This window comes from Carlito syrichta, unplaced genomic scaffold (assembly GCF_000164805.1).
Source record: "Carlito syrichta isolate Samal-C Ts95f unplaced genomic scaffold, Tarsius_syrichta-2.0.1 Scaffold307755, whole genome shotgun sequence".
Lineage (NCBI taxonomy): Eukaryota > Metazoa > Chordata > Mammalia > Primates > Tarsiidae > Carlito > Carlito syrichta.
The window spans coordinates 202,635-225,428 of NW_007251851.1; the positions used below are offsets into that span (position 1 = coordinate 202,635).

The following is a 22,794-nucleotide window of genomic DNA, read 5'->3' on the forward strand; positions in this document are numbered from 1 at the left end:
GATCATGCTATTGTACCTTAGCCTGGGTGACAGAGTGAGACCCTGTCTCAAAAAAAAAAAAAAAAAAAAAAAAGCCACCCCCTTCAAAAAAAAAAATAATAATGAAGAATTTCTCACTACCAGGCACTTCTCCAGATGTCACAAATGCAAAAATAAATGTGGTAGTAGCTGGAGATCTCTTGTACGCGCTTGTTTAATGAAATCTGTGATAGAGTGGCAAATGGTGGAGGGCTGCCAGCCTCTACTTTGGAGTCTTGGACTGGGTTGTACCTTTGCTTGTTACTGGTTGAGTGACCTTGGGTCTATCTTCTAACCTCCCTTGTTGCTAAACTATTCCCTCTTTTTAAAAAAAGTTGTTACTTATTATTATTGTTGTTGTTGTTGTTTTATCATCTCTTACAGGCTGCATCTCTTAGCCTAAACTATTCTTATAGTAAAACAGGGATAATAAAATTCTCTCCCCTGTCTTCTGTCACCAGGTTATTTTAAAGGGTTAAATGAGACATTAAATGAGACCTGTGTAGTGCCTGACAGAGAGCATGAGCTTACATTTAATTTGTCTTCGCTTCCCTTGGCTTTATAGATTTTGTCTCCAATTTCTTCTTAGCCCCAGGAGTTTGCTTTCTGTTTTAGGGTTTTGTTGTGTTTTTGTTTTTGAGTCAACTCATAGCTCCGGCTCCTGGTATTCAGCTGGCCACTTTTTTCTCTTTGCCAAGGGTGGGTTCAGATGTCCTAAGGAGAACACTCAGGCCAGGTGTCAGAGCCAGGCTGTGATGACAGTCTGTGGGCTCTTTGTGCATCTGGCCTCCTTAGATGGACTGTGGCCAAGATTCCCCATGTGAGTTTCTGTGGTGAGGGCTGCTGGCTTGTGACAGTGGAAAAATGGCTTGAATCAGGTATCACTGAAGTAGATTACTGAATGTGAGTGGCCTATGGGAGGCAGCTCTCACGTGGGTGAGAAAATAGCAGGTACCTAGTGACTTTTTTTTAATTTTAATTTTGAAATTGTGGGGTACAATTCAGGGTTAGGTATACAAATGTTCATTGTGCAAGGACCCTTATTGATGAGGTGGGCCCCCCCCCAGGTGGATATCGACTACCGTCAATCCCATCTGAACAAACATGATCATTTTGGTAGGACTTTGCCCTCTCGTCGTAAGGATGGGATCTGTAGACAGCACACAGGACTGTTGAACGTGGGTTTACTCGATTTTGCTAAAACTACAGCAGTTTTTAATCCTCTGTAAGTTACCTGAGTTTGAAACACGATTCTCCTTGGTGTGGCCAGACTGTTTTTTCCCCCTAGGAAACATTCATCAGAGTATCCCAGGCCATCTGACCTTAGTGTTGATAACACCTCTCATTTGTCCTTGCCTCTCCTGGCATCTGCTACCTAGGTCAGGTACCGTGGAGGGAGTTATGCCTGGACTGTTATAGCAGCTTCCTAACTGCTCCCTCTCATGTATCCTGTATTGTTCTTCTTTATTGTTTCTACTTGCTTTTCCTGAAATCTTTTTTGTAAAATTTATGTATGTTTGCTCCTCTCTTGTTTAAAAGCTTAGCTATTGCCTATAGGGTGCACCTCAGATTCTTAAGCCTGTTATTTAAGATCCCTTAGATACTGGAGCTAATCTCTTTTCCAGGCCTTATTTTCTGCCACTTTCCCCAGAGTGCCTTCGTCCATCCCTGGTCCCCAGTTGTACTTTCTGTCCTTCACCCTGTGGCGATTTTGCTGATCTGTTGTTCTGTGCCAGGAATGCCTTTCTCTTCCATGGAGTTGATGCTTCACAGTTTATCGAGGACTTTCACACACATTGTTAATAATTTCCATGCAGCCTAACCTCCTGGATGGGGTCTTACCATTTTCCAGTTAACATGAGTGCTTTTAAGTGATTTTCTTTTTATTTATTTATTTACTTGAGGCAAGGTCTTGCTCTGTTACCCACACTGGAGTGCAGTGGTACACTCATGGCTTACTGTAACCTCAACCTCCTGGGCTCAAGCAACCATCCTGCCTCAACCTCCTGAGCACCTAGAACCCCAGGCACATGCCACCATGCCTGGCTAATTATTTATTTATTTTTTTGTCGAGATGGGATCTTGCTGTGTTAGCCAGGGCTGGTCTTAAACTCCTGACTTGACGCGATCCTCCTGCCTCGGCCTTCCAAAGTGCTGGGACTACACGTGGAGCCACCACACCTGGCCATTAAGTTGTTTTTCCTATGGTCTCATAGACAGTAAGATAGCTGGAATTTAAACCCAGACTTTCTTCCATCTTGCCAGACTCAGGTCACAACACCCTCTTTGAACCCTTCCTGCGAGAACAGAATTACTCTCACTTTCTTCTAGGCTCTAGTACAACAAACAGGTTACCCAAACCAGATTTCACAAGTAAATTCCTTATTAGCTCTCTTTTCTCCATATCTAGGGTAGCACCTGGGAGCCAGTAGGAATTTGCTAAGTATTTGGATGAATACACGAATGAATAGATTTTGCTTTCTGTTATCTTCTAATTTGTGGTTTGGGGAGTACAGCACCCTGGTAATCAGGTTACTTAAAACTCCTCTGTGTTGGGAAACATCTATATTTTGGTGTATAGAATAAATAGGGAATGATAATTATTTTCTCCTACTTCTGCCAGTTTCAGAGACATAATTAAGTATTTCATTACTTGAAGAAAGGTTCTTAAAACACATTTAATTATATATATTTCAGGAATGTAATCATTTAGGTAAATTTTATCAAACATCAGCCATACCCAGGATCACTTTGAGAAAAGCCAACTCTCAATGTATTAGTGCCTTCTTCCACAAAAACCCTAACTAAAAAATAATAATATTCTTCAGTTGGTGGTTTTCTGTGTCATATGTGAAATGTAAATAAAAGTATCTTCTGAAGTCCTTGTAGTTTACTGGTCTCTTGCATGTTGGCTTCAAGACAAGCCTCTCCACATCCACTGCTGTGCCAACTTGCAGGAGCTGTCTCCTTTCTGAGTTGTTTTTACATTTCATAGTTCATAGACTAATAAGGTTGCATGCTTTTTTTCCTCACTCATTCCTTGACTTTCTTCTTCATCTGTTTCTATTCCTCTGCTAGCTGTACATTGTCTGAAATAAGGATTGGAGACTACTTGCCCTTATTTGCAGAGCCCACTGCTGCCTCTGAACTCAGAACGCTCATGGGAGAGGGCAAGACTGTGGCCAATATTCAATTTAAGGCCTTTTTCTTTTCTGTCTTTCTTTTTTTCTACTTTCCTTACCTGACCTTGTCTGGTTACTTAGTTTCGAAACCCTTTTGAGCAGTTTTGGTTTAGAATATCCGATTCCTGCTTTTGCTTTTACTCCTTAATGTTTTGACTATGATCAGACTTTTGGTTGAGGGCCTTTTTCTCTCCCAATGAATAAACTAACAGTGGAAGTAAAAAGAAATCACCCACATTCAGTCTGAGTCATGCTAGTAGGACCGTGGGGATCCGTTCTGAAGCAAGCAGGTCACCAGCCAGGTGAATCTCCAGCCTGGATATGCATCTCCACCTTTGGGTTGTAGGTGGGCACACTTCAGGATTCCAGAAAAGACGCCATGGGAGACTATGCCTCTGCACAGTCTGCAGAAGTTCTACAGAAAAACATCTCTGGGCTGCTTTGTGGTGAGATGCGGATCTGAATAAATACAACATTGTTTAATGCCACGAAACTAGTACAGTACTGAGAGAATCGTATCCATTCCATATGAGGAGAAACAAAATGAAGTGGAAACATTTTTTTAAGGAAGTATGACCTGTTTGATTATAGTCACACGTTTCCTTCTCATTTAGCACGTTCTCTTCTTGTGTGAGTTTCAGGTTTGGATTGAGGATCTAAGGATATCCCCACCTCCAAAGGTAGGGCATATGTGTCACAAATCATTAAATGTGAAAGTGTGCTACAAGCCTGCACAGTGTCTCACGCCTGCAATTCCAGCACTTTGGGAGGTGGAAGTGAAAGAATTGCCTGAGCCCAGGGGTTCAAGACCAGCCTAGGCAATTTGGTGAGACCTCGTCTCTACAAAAAATCAAAATATATATATATATTGGTGAGACCTCGTCTCTACAATAAATAAAAAAATTAGCCAGGTGTGGTGGCACATGCCTGTGGTTCCAGCTGCTTGGAAAGCTAAGGTGGAAGGATTGCCTGAGCCCAGCAGGTCAAGGCTGTGGTGGCTGTGAGTGTGCCACTGCACTCCAGCCTGGGCGACAGAATGAGACTCCTGATAAAAAAAGAAAAAGAAAAAGAAAAAGTATGCTACAAGAAGGCAATTCAAATTTGTGTCTCATGGAAGCTGAAATGTATTTCTGTTTTCCTCTTTTTAGTTTAGGGAGTTTAGAATCTGTAGTAACTTTTCTTCCCCATAGGTATTTTTGAAACTCTAAAAATTATAGATTCTCTTCCTAGAAGATTAACATTTGCATGTGCACACACAAAGTTTGGCACATAATTCTTTGACTCCCAGGATGCCTGTGGATTCCAGAGATGGAGTGCCTATAGAGAAATGGTGAGGTTTTGGTAATTTTTGAGGCAAGGACACTTTAAGTCTTGCTCAAGATACAAGGCTTTTGAAGCACATCTGAGAAGTGTGGGTTCTAAGAGTGAATTTAGGCCAGGCATGGTGGCTCACACCTGTAATACTAGCATTTTGACAGACAAAAATGGGAGAATCACATGAGCCCATGAGTTTGAGACCAGCCTGGGTAACATAGTGAGACAGCATCGCTATAAAACGTACAAAAATTAGCCAATAGTGGTGACACACACCTGTGTGTATTCCCAGCTACTTGGGAGGCTGAGGCAGAATGATCACTGGAGCTCGGCTTGTGCCACTGTACTCTAGCCTCGGTGACAGAGTTAGACCCTGTCTCAAAACAAACAAACAAAAAAAGTGAATTTAACAGTAACCATTTGGCACTGACTTTTGGGCGTTGACTCCTGCCCTGTTCTGTTTTCCTCACTTGGGTGTTTTTTTGCCCTTGAGAAGGTTGGGCTGGGGTGATGATTAATCAACAAGTACATATTTAGTTATAAATGGTATATTTCCTCTAGTTCCTTGTTCTGAAAATGCAAATTCCCTTTCCTTTAACTTTTCTTAGGCATCTGACCTGTTAAGTCAAATGCTAAGTGAGTTCTGTGTGTGTAGTACTGTGTTAGATGGTAGCACAAAAATGTGTAAATTAGAACCAGGCTTTGTAAATGATCAAATGGTACAGTTAAGAGGTATTGGGTGATGGTAGGAAAGGAGCGAATGTTTGTTAAGGAATTATGCTAGGTACCTTCCTCCTAAGATAAAAGGAGTATGTGAATTGTGGTATAACGTAGCCCTAAATGAGAAAGCTATTACCACTTGAGTGACCTCATGCATGTTACATCTAAACTTTTTCCTTATATGTAATGCAAACAGCTTGGATGATCTCTGAAGTGTTCTACACCCCAAACCCCTGTGTGATTTTGGTACAGAAATGTCAGTGGAGGAATACCTTACTTAGCTTTATGGGTTTTCGGTTGGCAAGATCCTGAGAACAGATGTCAAAGTGGACAGAAGAGAGAGCAGGTTTTTAGGTGTTGTGTTCTCTTTGGATCTGTGCCCTTTGGGGAGATTTAATCTGCCTTTCTAGAAAGTTGTCTGCATGGACTTTTGAGTCCTCCAGAGGGTACTTACTTGTCCAGCAATAGAGGCAGAATCTTCATGTTATGAGTCTTAGTTATCATTCAGTTAGAGACAGCTTTTGGACATTCCTGTCTTCCTTGAGAGAAGGGGATTTTTTTAACCTGGAACCAAAGCTAAGCTCTCCCCACCTTGTTTTTCCATTTGGCAAGTTTACATATTCTTCTCAAGTTGCCCCCTTCAATTTATGGAGCTCAGATATAACCAGTATTACATTAGATCATAGAGGTTTTGTGTCTGTATCCCCAGCTAGACTGAGTTATTTAAACACAGATGTTATATTCTGTTTTGTTTAGTAGCTCTGCATTGGCACTTTGGAGATATGTATTAGATGTTCAATATGTGTTTGAAATAGTGGATCTTCCTTAGAAGGAATTAACGGGCATCATGTATAAATTCAGTTCAGAGTTGGGGAAAATCTTTGCTCCTAAGAATCACAAGAATGTCTGGAGAAGTGATTGCTAGTCTGGAGATTCTTAGAAAAACCTAATAACAGACACTGGAAACTTTGCCAAGGAATGTGGACTTGGACTCTTTCATTTTGACTTTATTTATGATCTTGTTAAGAGGTGTTCTTTTGCATCAGGCCAATGGGTGGAATTTGCTTGAAGGGCAGGTTTTCTAATAGAAAGCCTGTGGAAGTATCTTCAGTTTCTAAAAGACTTTAACCTGCAAGTAAAGCTTTGAAACAGGTGGCTTTTTAACCCATGGGTCTAAAGAAAAGTCTTTGCCTAGATTTTCTAGTTGGTCTAGAATCCAAAGTAGGAAAATGTGCAACTAACTGTTCAGGGAAGGTACTAACCTAGAAGCTACAGACTACCGGGCCTTGGGAACTCGGAGATACTTGTGCTAGCAACCTCTGAGTTTTTGGAGACTATTTGAAATGAAGATACTGGGGATGTGGCAGGAGAAACTTAACTTCATCATAATAAGCAAGCAGGGACTCAGAACTTGGGACATACTAGTTAACATACATTTTAGTAACTCTCCAGAAAAAAACAAAAAAATAAATTTCTATAGTTTAACATTACATACTGTTTATAGCACTGTTTCCTATCTAGATTTTTAAAAATTATGTAGCCACTTATTTTTTTTTTTGAGTTGAAGTCTCACTCTGTGACCTAGGCTGGAGTGCGTGGCACACTCAAGGCCACCCCAGCGTCAACCTGCTGGGCTCTGGCGATCCTTTCACCTCAGTCTTCTAAATAGTGGAAACTACAGGCACGTGCTACCATGCCCGGCTAATTTTGTGATTTGTTGTAGAGACGAGGTCTCACCAAGTTGCCCAGGCTGGTCACAAACTTGTTTTTATTACATAGCCATTTTTATAATTATATGTACTAGTCAGCATTGCTGTGGTACTAACTCCAAAAATTCAAAGGTTTGCAGTGAACATTTATTTCTAGGTCATGTAGTGTATCAGTGGCCATGAGTCAGTTTCGGTGGCTCTTTCCCACAAGTCTTCACTTCCCATTATGAAGGAGCAGCCCATCTGGGATACACACTAGTTTTAAGAGGAGAGAGAGCAGGAGAGCGGGTGAAAACATGCAATGGCTTTTAAAGGGTCTGCTCTGATCTGGTGTGTGTTCATGTGCCATTGGCTGGAGTGAGTCACATGACCAAACCCAGAATCAGTGGAGTGAGGATGTGTCTTCCTGTGGAAAATCATTTGGCAATAGTAAGAATGATCCTTTTAAAGAAGGGGAGTTCATAATTGCAAACAATAATTCAATCTACCATGTAGTCTGCGCTCTCTCTTTCTTTCACTGACATTATTTAGTAAATACATCAGTTCAGATTTACCATTTTAAAGTGCTTTAAACACATTTTCTCTCTATTATGTATATTAAAAGTTTAGATAATTTGAGGGGGGACCTGACTTGTTGCCAAGGGGTAATGTGGTCGATCACTATAAGAATTCAAGTATTCTTCTATGTATCATTGCAATGCCTAGAATTTCCAGAATGGTTTTGAATAATGGTAACTACTTGGTATCTGAATTTAGTGGGCACACATCCAGTATTGGTGTGGTTATTCATAGCATAGCCTTATAATTTACAATCTTATGTAAGCATAAGATTTAAATAGTTGTCCTCTTGTTGCTTTTTCTTCTTTCTGTATTGGTCAGGGTTCCTAAGTTTAGTTTATCCAATTTGTCTTTTAGAAGAGTTAAATTTTGATTTTGTTGATAACTTTTACTCTTTATGTTTTAAATTTATGCTTTAATTAAATTTTTTTTTTAAATTTTGAAGATGTGGGGTACAATTCAGGGATAGGTATACAGATGTTCTTTATGCAGGTACCCTTGTTGATGAGGTGTACCGCCCTCCCTTATGCTTTAATTTTTTTTAACTTTAAAATCTCTTTCTTCAGGTTTTTTCTTTTTAAAATGAGAGCACAAAATAGATGTAACCTTAAGTGTTCTGTTTCATGGCATACAGCTTTTTCAACTTGCATAATTATATGCTCTTGGGGTCTCTGTGCTTCTTTCTCTGTGTTTCTGTTTCCTTGGATCTGAATGATGAGTTAATATAGGCTGGGTATATATTTTGGTTTTCTTGTGTCTGAATGATGAGATAATGCTGTCTTGGTATATTTTTATGGTTACTCGTGTGTGATGAAGTAATACTAAAGGCCTGCTATTTGCCTCCTATAAGAACTGTGAATTATTACATCCCTTATGTTTCTGCATGATGTCATTAGAATTGTCTTGGATCTTTAGATTACCAGTTGAGTTACCTGTCAGCCAGGAAAGGAGTGGAAGGAAGCCAGTCAGAGTCCTGGGCAGTCCAGGCAGAGAAACTTGGTCTGGTTCCTTCCTGTGTCTGGCTCCATTGTAGCCTACCTTCCTTCTTGTTTTAGCTGCTCTCCCCATGTCAGTAGAGCCCAATCCCTCCAGCATTTGCAATCTGGTCTGCTTTGAGCTTGTTGGACACACTGGGACAAGTGACCCAGGTGCCTGCATGTTCCTTTTTCTTGTTTCTCTACCCCTCATGGTGTGAGAAAGCCATGCAGGTAGGGTGCCCTCTGCTGGTTACCCTCAATTGATGTGCCTGCCTGTGCTTGACACCCACTCCTTTTCACAGTAGCTAGACTCCTCCTGGTGGTTCTCGTTTGTCCCTCTTTCATGTCTTCCATGTTCTTCCCTCCCAATTATACTTTCAAATTAGGGTGCATATGAGGGGATTCAAGACATTTTCTACTCGTAGGTAACCTTGATAAGCTTAAGTAACTTCAATGACATGGGTTAAAGATGCTTATTTATTTAGTTTGAGTTGGAGTCTCGTTCTGTTGCCCAGGCTGGAGTGTAGTGGCACTCTCATGGTCACCCCAGCATCGACCTGCTGGGCTCCAGCGATCCTTCCACCACAGCCTTCCAAGTAGCCGGAACTACAGGTGCACGCTACCACACCAGGCTAATTTTTGATTTATTGTAGAGCCAAGGTCTTACCAAGTTGCCTGGGTTGGTCTCGAACCCGTGGGCTCAGGCAATCCACTCACCTCAGCCTCCCAAAGTGCTGGGATTACAGACTGAGCCACTGAGCCTAGCCTAATTCTTTTTTCAATTGTGATCAAATTATATTCAGTAGAAAATCTTTGAGTGTTTGGCACTTGGATGGCATCCTTTCCTAGTTTCCAGTATTGATGTGACTCCAGGCACTGTGTTTCTTGTTCCTTTTTCCTCCAGTACTTTTTTCCCCTCTCATTCTCTAGGTTAAGTTAATGCCTGAAGGGTAGAAAAAAGGAGAAAGCAAAGAGTTGTGCTCAATTCACTGATTTATTTAGAGGCCTGGATTTCTAAATTTTTAAGTAAGTGTATAACATTCTGTTCGACTAATATAAACATGATCATTATCCTGGTTAATGAGCCTTTGGGATTTTTCCAGGTATCACCCTGTGTTCTTTGTGTTGTGAACATCTTTGAACAGAACATTTTTGAGATTGTCCCATTGAGTTTATTCTCCAAAGTGGGCTTATATTTAATTTTTAAAACAAATTAGTAATCAAGAATATTCAGTTTAGTTTGTGTAGGTCATATTCATTCTTCAAGTATCTGCTGGGTACCCCCATGCGGAAAGTGGATCCAGACAAGGAAGGTATAGTCTGTGTATTTAGAGAGCTGTCATTCTCCCCTTAACTATAAAGACACTGGGAGAGGCTCTGCTAGGCGCTTCTGAAACTAGATAATCAGGTTGCCCATATTCCTCTAATAGTATCAAAAAGAGAAATTATTTTGTTTCAGCATGACTTGGTTTTATTAAACTATATTGGCTCCTAATGTATACCACTCTCTTTTCATAAACCACATGTTTAATGTAATACAGAATTTGGCTAGTGATTTATGTTAATTAATTAATTTGTTTATTTTTTTTTGAGTTGAAGTCTCACTCCGTTGCCCAGGCGGGAGTGCCCTGGCACACTCATGGCCACCCCAGCATTGACATGCTGGGCTCTGGCGATCCTTCCACCTCAGCCTTCCAAGTAGCCGGAACCATAGGTACGCACTACCAGGCCCGCTAATTTTTTGATTTATTGTAGAGATGAGGTCTCACCAAGTCGCCCAGGCTGATCTTGAACCCATGGGCTCAGGCAGTCCACTTACCTCAGCCTCCCAAAGTGCTGGGATTCGATTTATGTTAACTTAATACTCTATCTTGTGGCTGGCTGACTATAATGGTATATCTTACAATTGAAATTTTTTGAACCAGAGGGTTTCTAAAGCAACTCAGCTCTGTATGTCTCTTTCTAGGTTAAAAAAAAGAAACTTACATGGTGAGAGTTGATATTTTCCAGCAATGGAGAGTTTTCATTTACTTATCAACTATGTAACTGTAACTCTTCACAAGGGCTATTCTAGATATCTACTGCTATGATGAAATAATTAAGAAGATGCATTTAAGGCACCAACTATGACTTTTTTTTTTTTTTTTTTGTCAGAGTCTCCACTCTGTTGCCCAGGCTAGAGTGCAGTGGCATGCTCACAGCCACTGCAGCCTCAATCTGCTGGGCTCAGGCGATCCTTCCATCTCAGCCTTCCAAGTAGCTGGAACTACAGATGCATGCCACCACTCCTGGCTAGTTTTTGCAATTTACTGTAGAGACAAGTTCTCACCAAGTTGCCCAGGCTGGTCTCACACCCTTCCGCTCAGGCAGATCTCTTGCTTTGACCTCCCAAAGTACTGGGATTACAGGCTGAGCCACCACGCCCCACCTCAACTATGACTCTTAGTGTAATTTTTATTTTCAGTAGCATTTCCTACATGTCTACTTTAAACCCAGCGTCATAGTTTATAAGGAGATGCAAGAATACTTACAGACAAGTTGACTTGATTTTTCTTCCTTTGTTTCCTTTCTTTCTCCCTCCCTCTCTCCCTCTTTCTTTCTTTCATTTCTTTCTCTCTCGCTCTTTTCTTTTCTTTGTTTTTTTTTTCTCTCTCTCCTTTCTTTCTCTCTCTTTCTTACTTGTGAATGGTAATATAGCACCTTCCATGTTACAGGCACTATTCCAATTGCCTTCATATGCTAACTCCATCTTATTATATCCATTTTATAAATTAGTACACTAGGGCATAGAGAGATTAACACACTTGCTTAAGTCATGCTAGTGAATAGTGGAACTGTGCTCAAAACTGGGATGTCTGACCTAGGTTAGTCTCAGTTATGTTCTCATTTCACAGACATTTATTGAGTACCCTTTAGGCAATGGATTGACTTGGGTCATTTCTAAGATTAATTAATTCACTCATCAAATACTTACCAAGTACTCACTGTGTGCTGGGGTAGCATGGTCTCTGCTGTTATGGAATTGAGAGACTGGTGAGGAGTCAGAAAATCAATTTGTAATACATTTTCAAATAGTGATAAATCCTGCAAAGAAAATAAAGCCAGAGAAGGGGCTAAAGAGTGATAAAGGGGGGGACAGAAATATTTTTAGATTTTATGGACTGAGAGGGCTTCACTGAGTAGGAGTCATTTGAGTGGAAACCTGTCTGAAGAGGGGAGCCAGCCATGGGATCTGGAGGGAGAGGAGTGCTCCAGGTAGATACAGCAGCAGGTACAAAGGCCTTGAGGTCACAGTGAGCCTGTGCGGTGCAACGAAGAGCCAGACGTAAGAGCAGTATCTGGACCCAGATGAGGTGGGGGAGGGTGTTGACGGTTAGGCTGGAGAGCAAGTTGAGGGCCAGGTTGTGTCGGCCATTGTGGGTTATAGGAGGAGGTTTGGATTTTCTTCTGAATGTCATGGGATGTCTTTGAGCATTTTGGGCAGGGAGTGGCATGTTTTGATTTACATTTTTAAAAGAGCACTCTGGCTGCTGTATGGAGAACTGATTATGGGGTGGCAAAAAATAAAAAAGAGACTTTTGTGTTGAGCCAAGGAATTCCCTTGCTTCTCGAGGGAACTGGTGGTCATGAAGGTGTTGCTACCACATGATACTTGCCCTAGAGGTAAGGTCTCTCAGGTTTCAAACCCTGCTGCTAGAGGATGCTGATGGGTGGAGTAAGCTAGGTCATTCAGTTCACCAGACCTCTGAACAGCCCTCCTAAGATTTTCATGTTTTCCCTCTGTGTTTATTTCTCCTGGGGAACCATATCTTGAAGGGAGTCATTTTGGGATAAACTTGTATTAAGACCCTAAGGAAAAATGTTAGCTTTTCCTGATTGGTTTTAAAAACAGAGCCTTCATGTTTATCCCCACAGGATTTATGGCCAGAGAATGGAGATGAGGGACTGGCAGGACTGGGGAAAGCCACACAAAGGGGATTCAGCTTAGAAAGGAGCCAAAAACCTGGGTTCAGCCTTTGGCACACCAAATACTAGCATTTATACATATGGGCGACTTATTTTTATGTCTGCTTCCTCATTGGTAGAGATAATATCTGTCCTGCTAATCTTGTGAGGCTGTCTTGGGGTACTATGAAGTAACATCGGGAAGCACTGTGTACTGATGTACCATGGCCATCTGAGGTGGCAGCAACACTGCTTGGGAGGTTACAGGCATCGGCAGCTCATCGGCTACGCCCATATCTCAAGTAATAGTCCAAGGAACACCCTGGAATGAGGGGTGTGAGTGTTTCCCCTGGTTGTGTAGTCAGTCCTAGGAGGAAAGATTCTGGCAAGATCTGATGGGCTATATCTTCTTTCCCCCACCCCTAACAACTGATTTGAGATGTAATACTGTCTGGCCAAGACATTTCGGACCTTTACAGGGGGGCTGTTTCTGGAAGGTTATTGGCTGAGGCCCCCAGGGCAATGGTTAGGGGATGCCTGGAGTCACTGCTAGACTTGGGGGGAGATGGACAGGTAATCATACACACTCACACAACACACACTCAGAAAATACACAGATTCACACAACACACAATACACACAGGGATGAACAAGACACAGTCGCAGTCATTGGGGACTCACAGTGTTTGTGGGTAAGTTAGATGTGTAAATAAGTGATTAAAACTGTGAACATTGCTTCAGTGGAGGTGTCTTCAAAGTATTGAGAAAGGACTGACTAATTCTGCCAGAAGAGGAGAGAACATGTGAGCAGATGCCTGTAAGCTATTTGGAGATCTCTGCATAAAAAAGAAAGGGTGGCTTTTCAGGCAACGATGAGGGGTCAGAAGTGCACGGTGGGTTCTGGGAACTGGTGCTGAGGATGTATAAGGAGATGGCGATAAGTGAGGCTACTGAGATCAGTCCAGGCTGGATTGTGGCGAACCACCGTCTGAGCTGATGATGGTGTGTCTGACCTAAGATTTTGAATTTGTTCTTTAGTGTAATATTTAGCTCCTGAGGGAGCTGTTCTGAGGCCCAGCATGCTAGAGTTGATAAAATGTTAAGGGTTGGGTCCTTGCAATGCCTAGCATGGTGTCTTGCCTGAAGTCAGTGTTTAAATATTTACTCCAGTGACAAAGCCATAATGTTTCTCCTAGAGTTCCAAAGAAGGTGATGACCCCCCAGATCCCAGACCCTGGATGTGGACACTGCATGCCCTGTGGTATCAGTACGCTGAGAAAGCAGTCCAGTCGTTGCTACTGCTGTGGCTGGGCTCTTTAGTCATGTTCACCTGAGGGCAGTGCTGAGGGTGTGATGAGCTCCTGGATCCACCCTGTAGTCAGAAGTCGTGAGGTGGGGGTCCATTCCCATGAGTGCTTTCTGTAATTACAAAAAAAATTGTATTTGATATTGCGAAAGTATGTTATTAAGTAATCTGTGGTCAGTGGAGATAGGAGACAAAGGAAGGTGCTTTTGCTGTGACCTTTCCATCACCCACTGAGTTGGATGACATTGCTTTTGACCCCAAGCCATGTTGCCCTCTTCCCAGAGGTCCCACAATCAGCTGGAGCTCATATATATGACTGCTAGGTTGACCTCGATTTCCTGTATGTTCTCTTCTCTGGGGACTAGGTCATATCCCACCTGCAGAGTTCTGAGAGAATAGGGCGAAAGCACCTCCCCTTCCCCAAACCTGTGATCTGATGATCCACAGGTTACCAAGGCCTTTTCAATGGTGTCATGTCACTTTCTTGCCATATTCCTTAGTCTTTGTCCCCCAACAGCTCCAAGGTGACATTCAAAGGCTTTCACATCTACTGCTAGACAGGGCTCTGTTCTGTTATCAGATGTTAAAACCAAAAAAGGTAACTGGGCCTTTCTGTTTCACAGCCTTTTTTTAGATACTGTAGGGACATAATTTTTTCAGTGGCCTTCTACTAAGGCCTAAAGAGAAAAAGGCCTGTAATTTTTCTTTCTTTTTTTTTGAGTTGGAGTCTCACTCTGTCGCCCAGACTGGAGTGCAGTGGCCGCTCCCGGCCACCGCAGCCTCAACCTGCTGGGCTCCGGTGATCCTTCCACCTCAGCCTTCCGAGTAGCCGAAATTACAGGCGTGCGCTACCACGCCCGGCTGATTTTTTGATTTATTGTAGAGATGAGGTCTCACCTGCCCAGGTGGGTCTCGAACCCATGGGCTCAGGCAGTACACTCACCTCAGTCTCCCAAAGGTGCGGGATCACAGACTGAGCCACCGAGCCCGGTTTGTAATTTTTCAATCTTTCCTTCCCTTTCCTGGCATTTGCCTCCCTGATCACCCCCCTCCCACCCCCTACTGTCTTTTACAAACTTTGTTGTGGAAAATTTTAAACATATACAAAAGAGGAGAGAATTGTATAATGTTCGTGCAAGTGCCAGCTTCAACCACCGTGATCAATTGTGGAACATCTTGTGCCATTTATATCCCTACTTACCTGTTGCTAGTTATTTATTTTATTTTATTTTTTTGAGTCAGGGGTCTCACTCTGTCACCCAGACTAGATTGCAGTGGCACGGTCATGGCTCACCACAACCTCAACCTCCTAGGCTCAGGCAACACTCCCATCTCAGCCTCCCAAGTAGCTGGAACTATAGGCCCACACCACTACAGCTGCTTAATATTTTGCTTTTTGGACTTAGAGTCTATAATACTGAGTGATCTATCACAGAAACAAAGACCTGAGTATCACATGTTCTCACTCATAAGTGGACCTTGAACAATTATCAAAATACTATAAGAAAAGGATTGTCTGTAGTGGGAAATTGCCGTGGTGGAGGGGAGTGGAATTGGCAGTAGTGAGTGTCTGCTGGGGGGGGGGGGGCACACCTCATTAACAAGGGTACCTGCATAATGAATATTTGTATACATAAACCTGAATTGTACCCCACATCTTTAAAATAAAAAATTAGAAAAAAAAACTTATGTCCAATCAAAAATCTACACACAGATGTTTATAGCAGATTTATTTATAATTGTGAAAACTTGAAAGAAACCAAGATATTCTTCAGAGGTGAATGGATGAACTTTGGTACAACCAGATCATGGAATATTATTCAATGCTAAAAAGAAATGAGTTATAAAACCATGAAAAGACATGGAGGGCTGAGCGCAGCAGATCACACCTATAACCTCAGCACTTTGAGAGGCTGAGGCGGGATAATTTCTTGAGCCCAGGAGTTCAAGACTAGCCTAGGCAACATAGCAAGACTTTGTCTCTACAAAAAATTGCCTCTACAGGTACACATGATGGCATGTATCTGTAGTTCCAGTTACTCGGGAGACTGAAGCAGGAAGATTGCCTGAGCCCAGAAGGTCAAGACTGTGGTGAGCCATGATTGTGCCACTGCACTCCAGCGCGGGCAACAGAGAGAGACCCCAACTAATAAAAAAGAAAAAAGAAAAAGAAAGAAAGAAAAGACATGGAGGACTCTTAAATGCATATTACCAAGTGAAAAGGCAACATATTGTATAATTCCAACTATATGACATTCTGGAAAAGGTGAAACTATAGAGGCAGTACCATGATCAGTGGTTACCAGGGATTAATGGAGGAGAAAGGAATGAATAAGCAGAGCACAGAGAATTTTGGGGGCAGTGAAACTACTCTGTAAGATACTATAATGGTGGATACATGCCATTCACTATACATGTGTCAAAACCTGTAGAATATACAACACCAAGGGTGAACCCTAATGTAACTATAGACTTTGTGTGATGATAGTGTATTGTAGGTTAATCGATTTTTGTCATTACCATTCTGGTGCAGGACTTTGAAAGGGGTGGTGGTTGTGCGTATGTGGGAGCAGTGGGTATATGGGAAATCTCTGTATCTTCTGCTTAGTTTTGCTGCAAAACTAAAACTGTGCTTAAAAATAAAGTTTATTTAAAAATCAGAAAAAAAATTTGCTTTTTGTAGAGATGAGATCTCATTATGTTATGCAGGCTGGTCTCAAATTCCTGGGTTCAAGCAGTCCTCCTACCCTAGCAAATACCAGACATCTTGTCATTTCATTCATACATATTTGTGTGTGTGTGTGTGTGTGTGTGTGTGTGTGTGTGTGTGTGTGTGTGTGTGTACAGATTTTTTTTTTTTTTTTGAATCAGAGTCTTACTCTGTCACCCAGTCTGGAGTGCAGTGGCATGCTCATAGCCACTACAGCCTTGACCTGCTGGGCTCAGGCGATGCTTCCACCTCAGCCTTCTAAGTAGCTAGAACTACAGGCATGCACCACCACACTTGGCTGATTTTTGTTGATCTGTTGTAGAGATGAGGTCTCACCAAGTTGCCCAGGCTAGTCTCGAACCCCTGGACTCAGGCAGTCCTCTTTCCTCAGCCTCTCAAAGTGCTGGGATTACAGGTGTGACCCAACACACCTAACCAAGTATATATATATTTTTGGGGTTTTTTTTGAGTTGGAGTCTCACTCCTTCCCCCAGGCTGGAGTGCAGTAGCACACAGGCTCACGGCCACCCCAGCAATGACCTGCTAGGCTCCCACCATCCTTCTACCTCAGCCTTCCAAGTAGCTGGAACTACAGATGTGTGCGACCACGCCCGGCTATTTTTTATTTTATTGTAGAGATGAGGTCTCACCAAGTTGCCTGGGCTGGTCTCAAACCCGTGGGCTCAGGTAATCCACTCGACTCGGCCTCTTAAAGTACTGAGATTACAGACTGAGCCACTGAGCCCGGTCTAAGTATATCTTTTTAAAGGATGAAGTCTTTATAAGATCATTATGCTTTTATTATCACACTTAATGATTCCTTAATATTATCAGTGTTCAACTATCAGTATTCAGATTTTCCTGAATATCTCAAGATCTTTTTCTTTTTGCATTTTGTCTTAGTGCCGTTGGTTGATCTCTTAAATGTCTTTACATCTATAGGTGTTCCTTTCTTGTTTTCCTGGCAATTTATGTGGTAAAGAAGCCAGGTCTTTGGTACTCTTAAGTTTCACATACTGTGGAGTTTACTGATTGCATCTTTATAGTATTGTTTAACATGTTTCTCTCTTGTCTTTTTTTCCAATAAATTGGTGTTGTGCCTAGAGGCTTGTTGAGGATTCAGATTCGAGTTTTTTTGGCAAGCATATTTCATAGGTGAAAGTGTGAACTCCTTTTGGGAAGCACATAATGTTTAGTTGTCTTTTTGTGATGGCTGGTTGCATTTTAAAATGTATCAATACTTAAGTAGAATCTGGCTCCTTTAAGTTTACCTGGACCCTATGGTGTGCTCATAGGGTTCTTTCTTGATGAGGTTTGAGGATGGTGGGCTATTGTGTTCTCTGTCCTGGGACTATTTGCTGGAGTTGGTTCCTCTAGCAATTCCTGAAAGATGAATTGTGTGAATTTGATCTAGAGCGTTGCCATTGTTTGTTTCTCTTGGTCATAAAAGACCTGTTTACTCAAGAAACACCGAATAAGGAGAGGCTCAGAATTTTTGAAAGTTATTTTGTATTGTAGAGATGTTTCTTGGTTTGGCTAAACCAGTTACCTTTGCTGATATTCTCCAGATGTGTGTTTTCATTTAATTTGTAAAGTAACTTTTTTCTTCTTTTAGGATCTCATTTTACCCAACGGTGGTACTCCAGCAGGCACTTCCAGTCCAGCTTCTTCATCTTCCCTTCTCAACAGACTTCAGCTTGATGATGACATTGATGGTGAGACCAGAGATCTCTTTGTCACAGTTGATGATCCCAAGAAGCATGTTTGTACAATGGAGACCTACATCACATATAGGATCACCACCAAAGTAGGTCCCTTGGTTATAGAATGCCCGTGTTGAGTGGGTCTTGGGGAATTGGGGTCGCCCTGTCTCCACAACTTGTGCCTTTGCTCTCCCTTCCTCTGTACAGTTGTGTTTACCTTAATTACATTTGTGGGTGTGGCTTTTTGAGAGGCTGGATGTACTCAAATTAAAAGGATTATGTATAATCTTAGAACAGAGGAGAAATTGTGACTAAGATCTTGCAAATAAACATTTAATCCCTATGTTTGCATTCATTTTCTATCATGATACTATATAACATGTTAATATCATCATATTACTCTCTTTTTTTTTTTTTTGAGTTGGAGTCTCACTCCTTCGCCCAGTCTGGAGTGCAGTGGCACTCCACAGCCACCCCAGCATCGACCTGCTGGCTCCAGCGATCCTTCCGCTTCAGCCTTCCGAGTAGCAGGAACTACAGATGTGTACTACCATGCCTGGCTATTTTTTATTTTATTGCAGAGACAAGGTCTCACAAAGTTGCCTGGGCTGATTTTAAACCCGTGGGCTCAGGCAATCCACTCGCCTTGGCCTCCGAAAGTGCCGGGATTGCAGGCCGAACCACTGACCCCGACCTCACATTACTCTTGAAATTGATGAATCACTGTACCAACCTAAATCACTGAAGAGACCATGATTAAAATGTGGCTTAATTGGGAGTTGGTGGTTGGGCGTGGGGAGGGAGGAATAACAAGAGGATAGGAACTAATACTTATTGATTTTTCTGCTATGTGCCAGACAGGTAGTGGGCAGGGTTTGAGAATTAATTGATAAATTGTCACAACAATCCTAAAAGTTGTATCTTTTAGTTATAATTTTACAGATGAGGAAATAGAAGCAGAAAGTTTAAGAGTTTGTTGAAAGGTACAAAGTTGATAACCAGGATTCTAACTTGAATTTGTCGAACTAGACAGCCCATATTTTAATTTTTAAACTCATATGTAATTTCACTTATAAAAGAATAATTTTAATGTATTGTTTTGAAAATTATTTTTTGAATTTTTAAAATAGTATTCAAATTTTAGGCTTGGAACAGAGTTACTCAGTCTTGGCAGTGCTAACATCCTGTATTGAATAGTTTTTTGTTGTGAGGGAACTGTCCTGTTATGGGATGTATATCAGCACCCCTGGCCTCTACCCCGTTACATTAGATGACAGTAGTACCCTTCCCTATTCCTCAGTTTTATAACTGTCTCCAGATATTGTCAAATATTTCCTGGGGAACAAAATTGCCACCCCAGTTGAAAACCACTTATTTAGAGAAAGAAGAATAATATTTATATTACTAGGGAGAAAAATCCACGTTGTCACTTTATGTTTTTGAGTAAAAAGTGTTTTAGTCAGGAAGCCACTCTATTTCTTGGTATTCCCCCAGCCCTTTACCCCAAGTCACATGATGAAAGACTTACAGATATTTTCAGAAGTTTTTAAAGATGAAGCTGTGGCCGGGTGCGGTGGCTCACGCCTATAATCCCAGCACTTTGGGAGGAAGAGGTGAGAGGATTGCCTGAGCCACGGATTCGAGAGCAGCCTAGGCAACCTGGTGAGACCTCATCTCTACAATAAATAAAAAATTAGCTGAGTGTGGTGGCACGTGCCTGTAGTTCCAGCTACTTGGAAGGTTGAGGCAGAAGGTTCACCTAAGCCCAGCAGGTCAAGGCTGCGGTGGTTGTGAGCTGCACTCTAGCCTAGGCGACAGAATGAGACTCCAACTCAAAAAAAAAAAAAAAAAAAAAAAAAATGAAGCTGCCTTTATTGAAGTGTTAAGAGGAGCTCTGGTGAGCATGTGTTTCTTATTTTACTGTGCCTTTTCTCTTTTTCATTGTAGAAAAGGTTTATTTTTCTTTGTGAAAGTTTAGTAGGTTCTGCACCTGTTTAAATTTTTTGGGAAGAAAAGCAGAAGACCCTGATGTAGTGACTCATGCCTGTCATCCTCGCATGTAGGGAGGCTGAGATAGGAGGATTGCTTGAACCTAGGAGTTCGAGACAAGCCTAGGCAACATAGAAAGACCTTGTCTCAAAAAAAAAAAAATGTCAGCTGAGCGCGATGTTTCTCACCTATAATCCCAGCACTTTGGGAGGCCAAGGCAAGAGGATTATTTGAGCCCAGGAATTTAAGACCAGTCTGGGCAACATGGTGAGACTTTGTCTCTACAATACATCAGAAAAATTAAATGGGCATGGTGACATGCGCCTATAGTCCCAGCTACTTAGGAGGCTGAGGTGGAAGGATCACCTGAGCCCAGAGGTTGAGGCTGCAGTAGCTATGATCATGCCACTGCACTCCAGTCTGGGCGACAGAGTGAGACTCCAACTCAAAAGAAAAAAATATTAGCCGGTTTTGGTGGCATGTGCCTGTAGTCTTAGCTACTCAGAAGGCTAAGGTGGGAGGATTGCCTGAACCCAGGTCAGTGCTGCAGTGCCCCATGGTCATGCTACTCACTCCAGCCTGGGTGACAGAGTGAGATCCCAACTCAACAAAAAGAAAAATAGAGAATAAAATACACTTAGATTTTGTTTCTTCATCTTTTATTGGATGAAAATGTTATATTTTAAAATTATGCAAGTAATAGAAATACATTATTATAAAAAGTTCACAATCCTAAAGACCAGATATGGTGAAGAAACAGGGAGTCTTTCTTAGCCCTTCTCACTTAGATTGTTCTTCTTGCCAAAGCAACCATTGCTGAAATTTGGTGTGTGTACTTTTAATCCCTTTTGTTGCATTCACATTCACATACGTATATAGTTAGAATATTTCTAATTTAGATTTCAATGTACTGTTGCTTTCCAGCTTTCCTTTCCATTTTATGGTATTTTTGAAGACCTTTCCATGTTCATACGACTCTGTCTAGCTTACTCTTTCAATTTCTGCCTAATTATTTATGCAATGATTGTATCTTTTCTCTGTGAACATTTAACCCTTTTTAAATTTTTTGATATTACTACCCTGTCCTTTCTGCACCTAGTTCACATTTGAAGATTTATCTCTACATGTATGCTTATGTACATGTACACAGACAGTCTTCCCCCATTAAACCACCACTGGGCGCCTACTATTTCCTAGACATTGGGCCAGGTGCTTAGATGTATATTATTCCCTCAGAAGGTCTGGGTTAATAAACAGGCTGGGCACAGTGGTTCACGCCCGTAATCCCAGCATTTTGGGAGAGTGGGGCAGGAGGATCACTTGAGGCCAGGAGTTCGAAACCGGCCTGGACAACATAGTGAGACTTTGTCTCTACAAAAATTCAAAAAATTCAAAAAAAAATCGCATCTTTAGTCCCAGCTACTTGGGAGTTGAGGTGGAGTGATCACCCTCCTGGGCCCAGAACGTTGATACTATGGTGAACTGTGATTGTGCCACTCCACTCCAGCCTCGGCAACAGACACTGACTCAAAGAAAAAAAAAAGTTGTCTTAGGTTAATATACATATTTCCAGGAGTTATATTCATTGACTTATGTTTTCCTAGGGTGAACTTATTTTTTACCCTGTAGTCCCTGAAATGCAAAATCTATTTTTCTTGAATTGGTGCTGTAAACAGCCAAATGACAAGGTGACTTCCTTGCTGGCACAGCATTACTTGCCTGTTCTGACATTTTCCCACTGCTACTTGATTCTTCTACCCCAAAATGCAAATACTGTGGGACTTCTGTTAACTGATTCATAGGGTAATGCACATGCTGCAATTCACCAGTCTTTCCTACACTTCTTTTCTTTCCTTCCCTACCCTTGCCCTCCCCCCCATATTCTTGTTTCCATCTCTTCCCCTGGGCTTAATTATTTCTTATAAGTCAGTAAATACCTTAGAGTAACATTTTTCAGGTTCCAGTCCCACATTTTCACTTGGCTGTTATACCAGCACTTCAAGATAGTCTTGTTGTAGAACTAAGTTCTCTTCCACTTCTGATGCCAAACTAGAGTTGTCATCTTTTCCTGTATCTAATAGTGACAGTAGGTTTGGTACCTCGGTGGTGCATTTGCAGCCTTCTTCCTGACAGCTGTGTCAAAGAGTTGTGCGGGGATGAGGAAAAGAGAACAAACAGGAACACAGGAGCCCCACATCTGAACCTGTCCTGGGACTTCCACTTCTTCTGAGGTCCTCAAGCAAAGTTAACTGTCAGAGGATGAAATTATTTGAATGCTTTGCTTTATTATTACTTTGAGGCTTTGACTCCCCAGTCTTAATTCAGATTTCTGATGGCCAAAGCTAGACACAGCACAGAGCTCTTTTTGTTTAAGCTAAAATGAGCCTAGGGATGAGAGTCAATGTAGGGAAAGATTTATCCACCCCAATCTAAGTCATCCACATCTTCTCTCTCAGTGGTGGAGAGCCAGCGTAGGCCTTTTAGGGCAGCCAGCCTATGACTCTTTTCTTTGCAGGCTTCTAGAAAGTAACATCATCATAATGGCTCGTTATTCCATGTGCTGTACTTTTTTGCAATTGGAACCCTTTGGTTTTTATTCTATGTAAGTAATGTATGTTCATTGTGGAAAAAATGGAAATGCAAGTAACTAAAACAATAAAAAA

The 22,794-nt window shown here is 41.7% G+C and overlaps 1 protein-coding gene across 1 annotated transcript in view; it reads left to right on the top strand.

The window, feature by feature from the left end:
• The first annotated feature begins 3,579 nt into the window (after nucleotides 1–3,579).
• SNX30 (sorting nexin family member 30) overlaps nucleotides 3,580–22,794 on the top strand; it is an 84,361-nt gene continuing 65,146 nt past the window's right edge. The window contains exons 1-3 of the mRNA XM_021715817.1: nucleotides 3,580–3,646; nucleotides 14,230–14,327; nucleotides 18,055–18,246. Coding sequence (XP_021571492.1) covers nucleotides 3,580–3,646; nucleotides 14,230–14,327; nucleotides 18,055–18,246 — 357 coding nt within the window. The remainder of the gene's footprint in view (nucleotides 3,647–14,229; nucleotides 14,328–18,054; nucleotides 18,247–22,794) is intronic.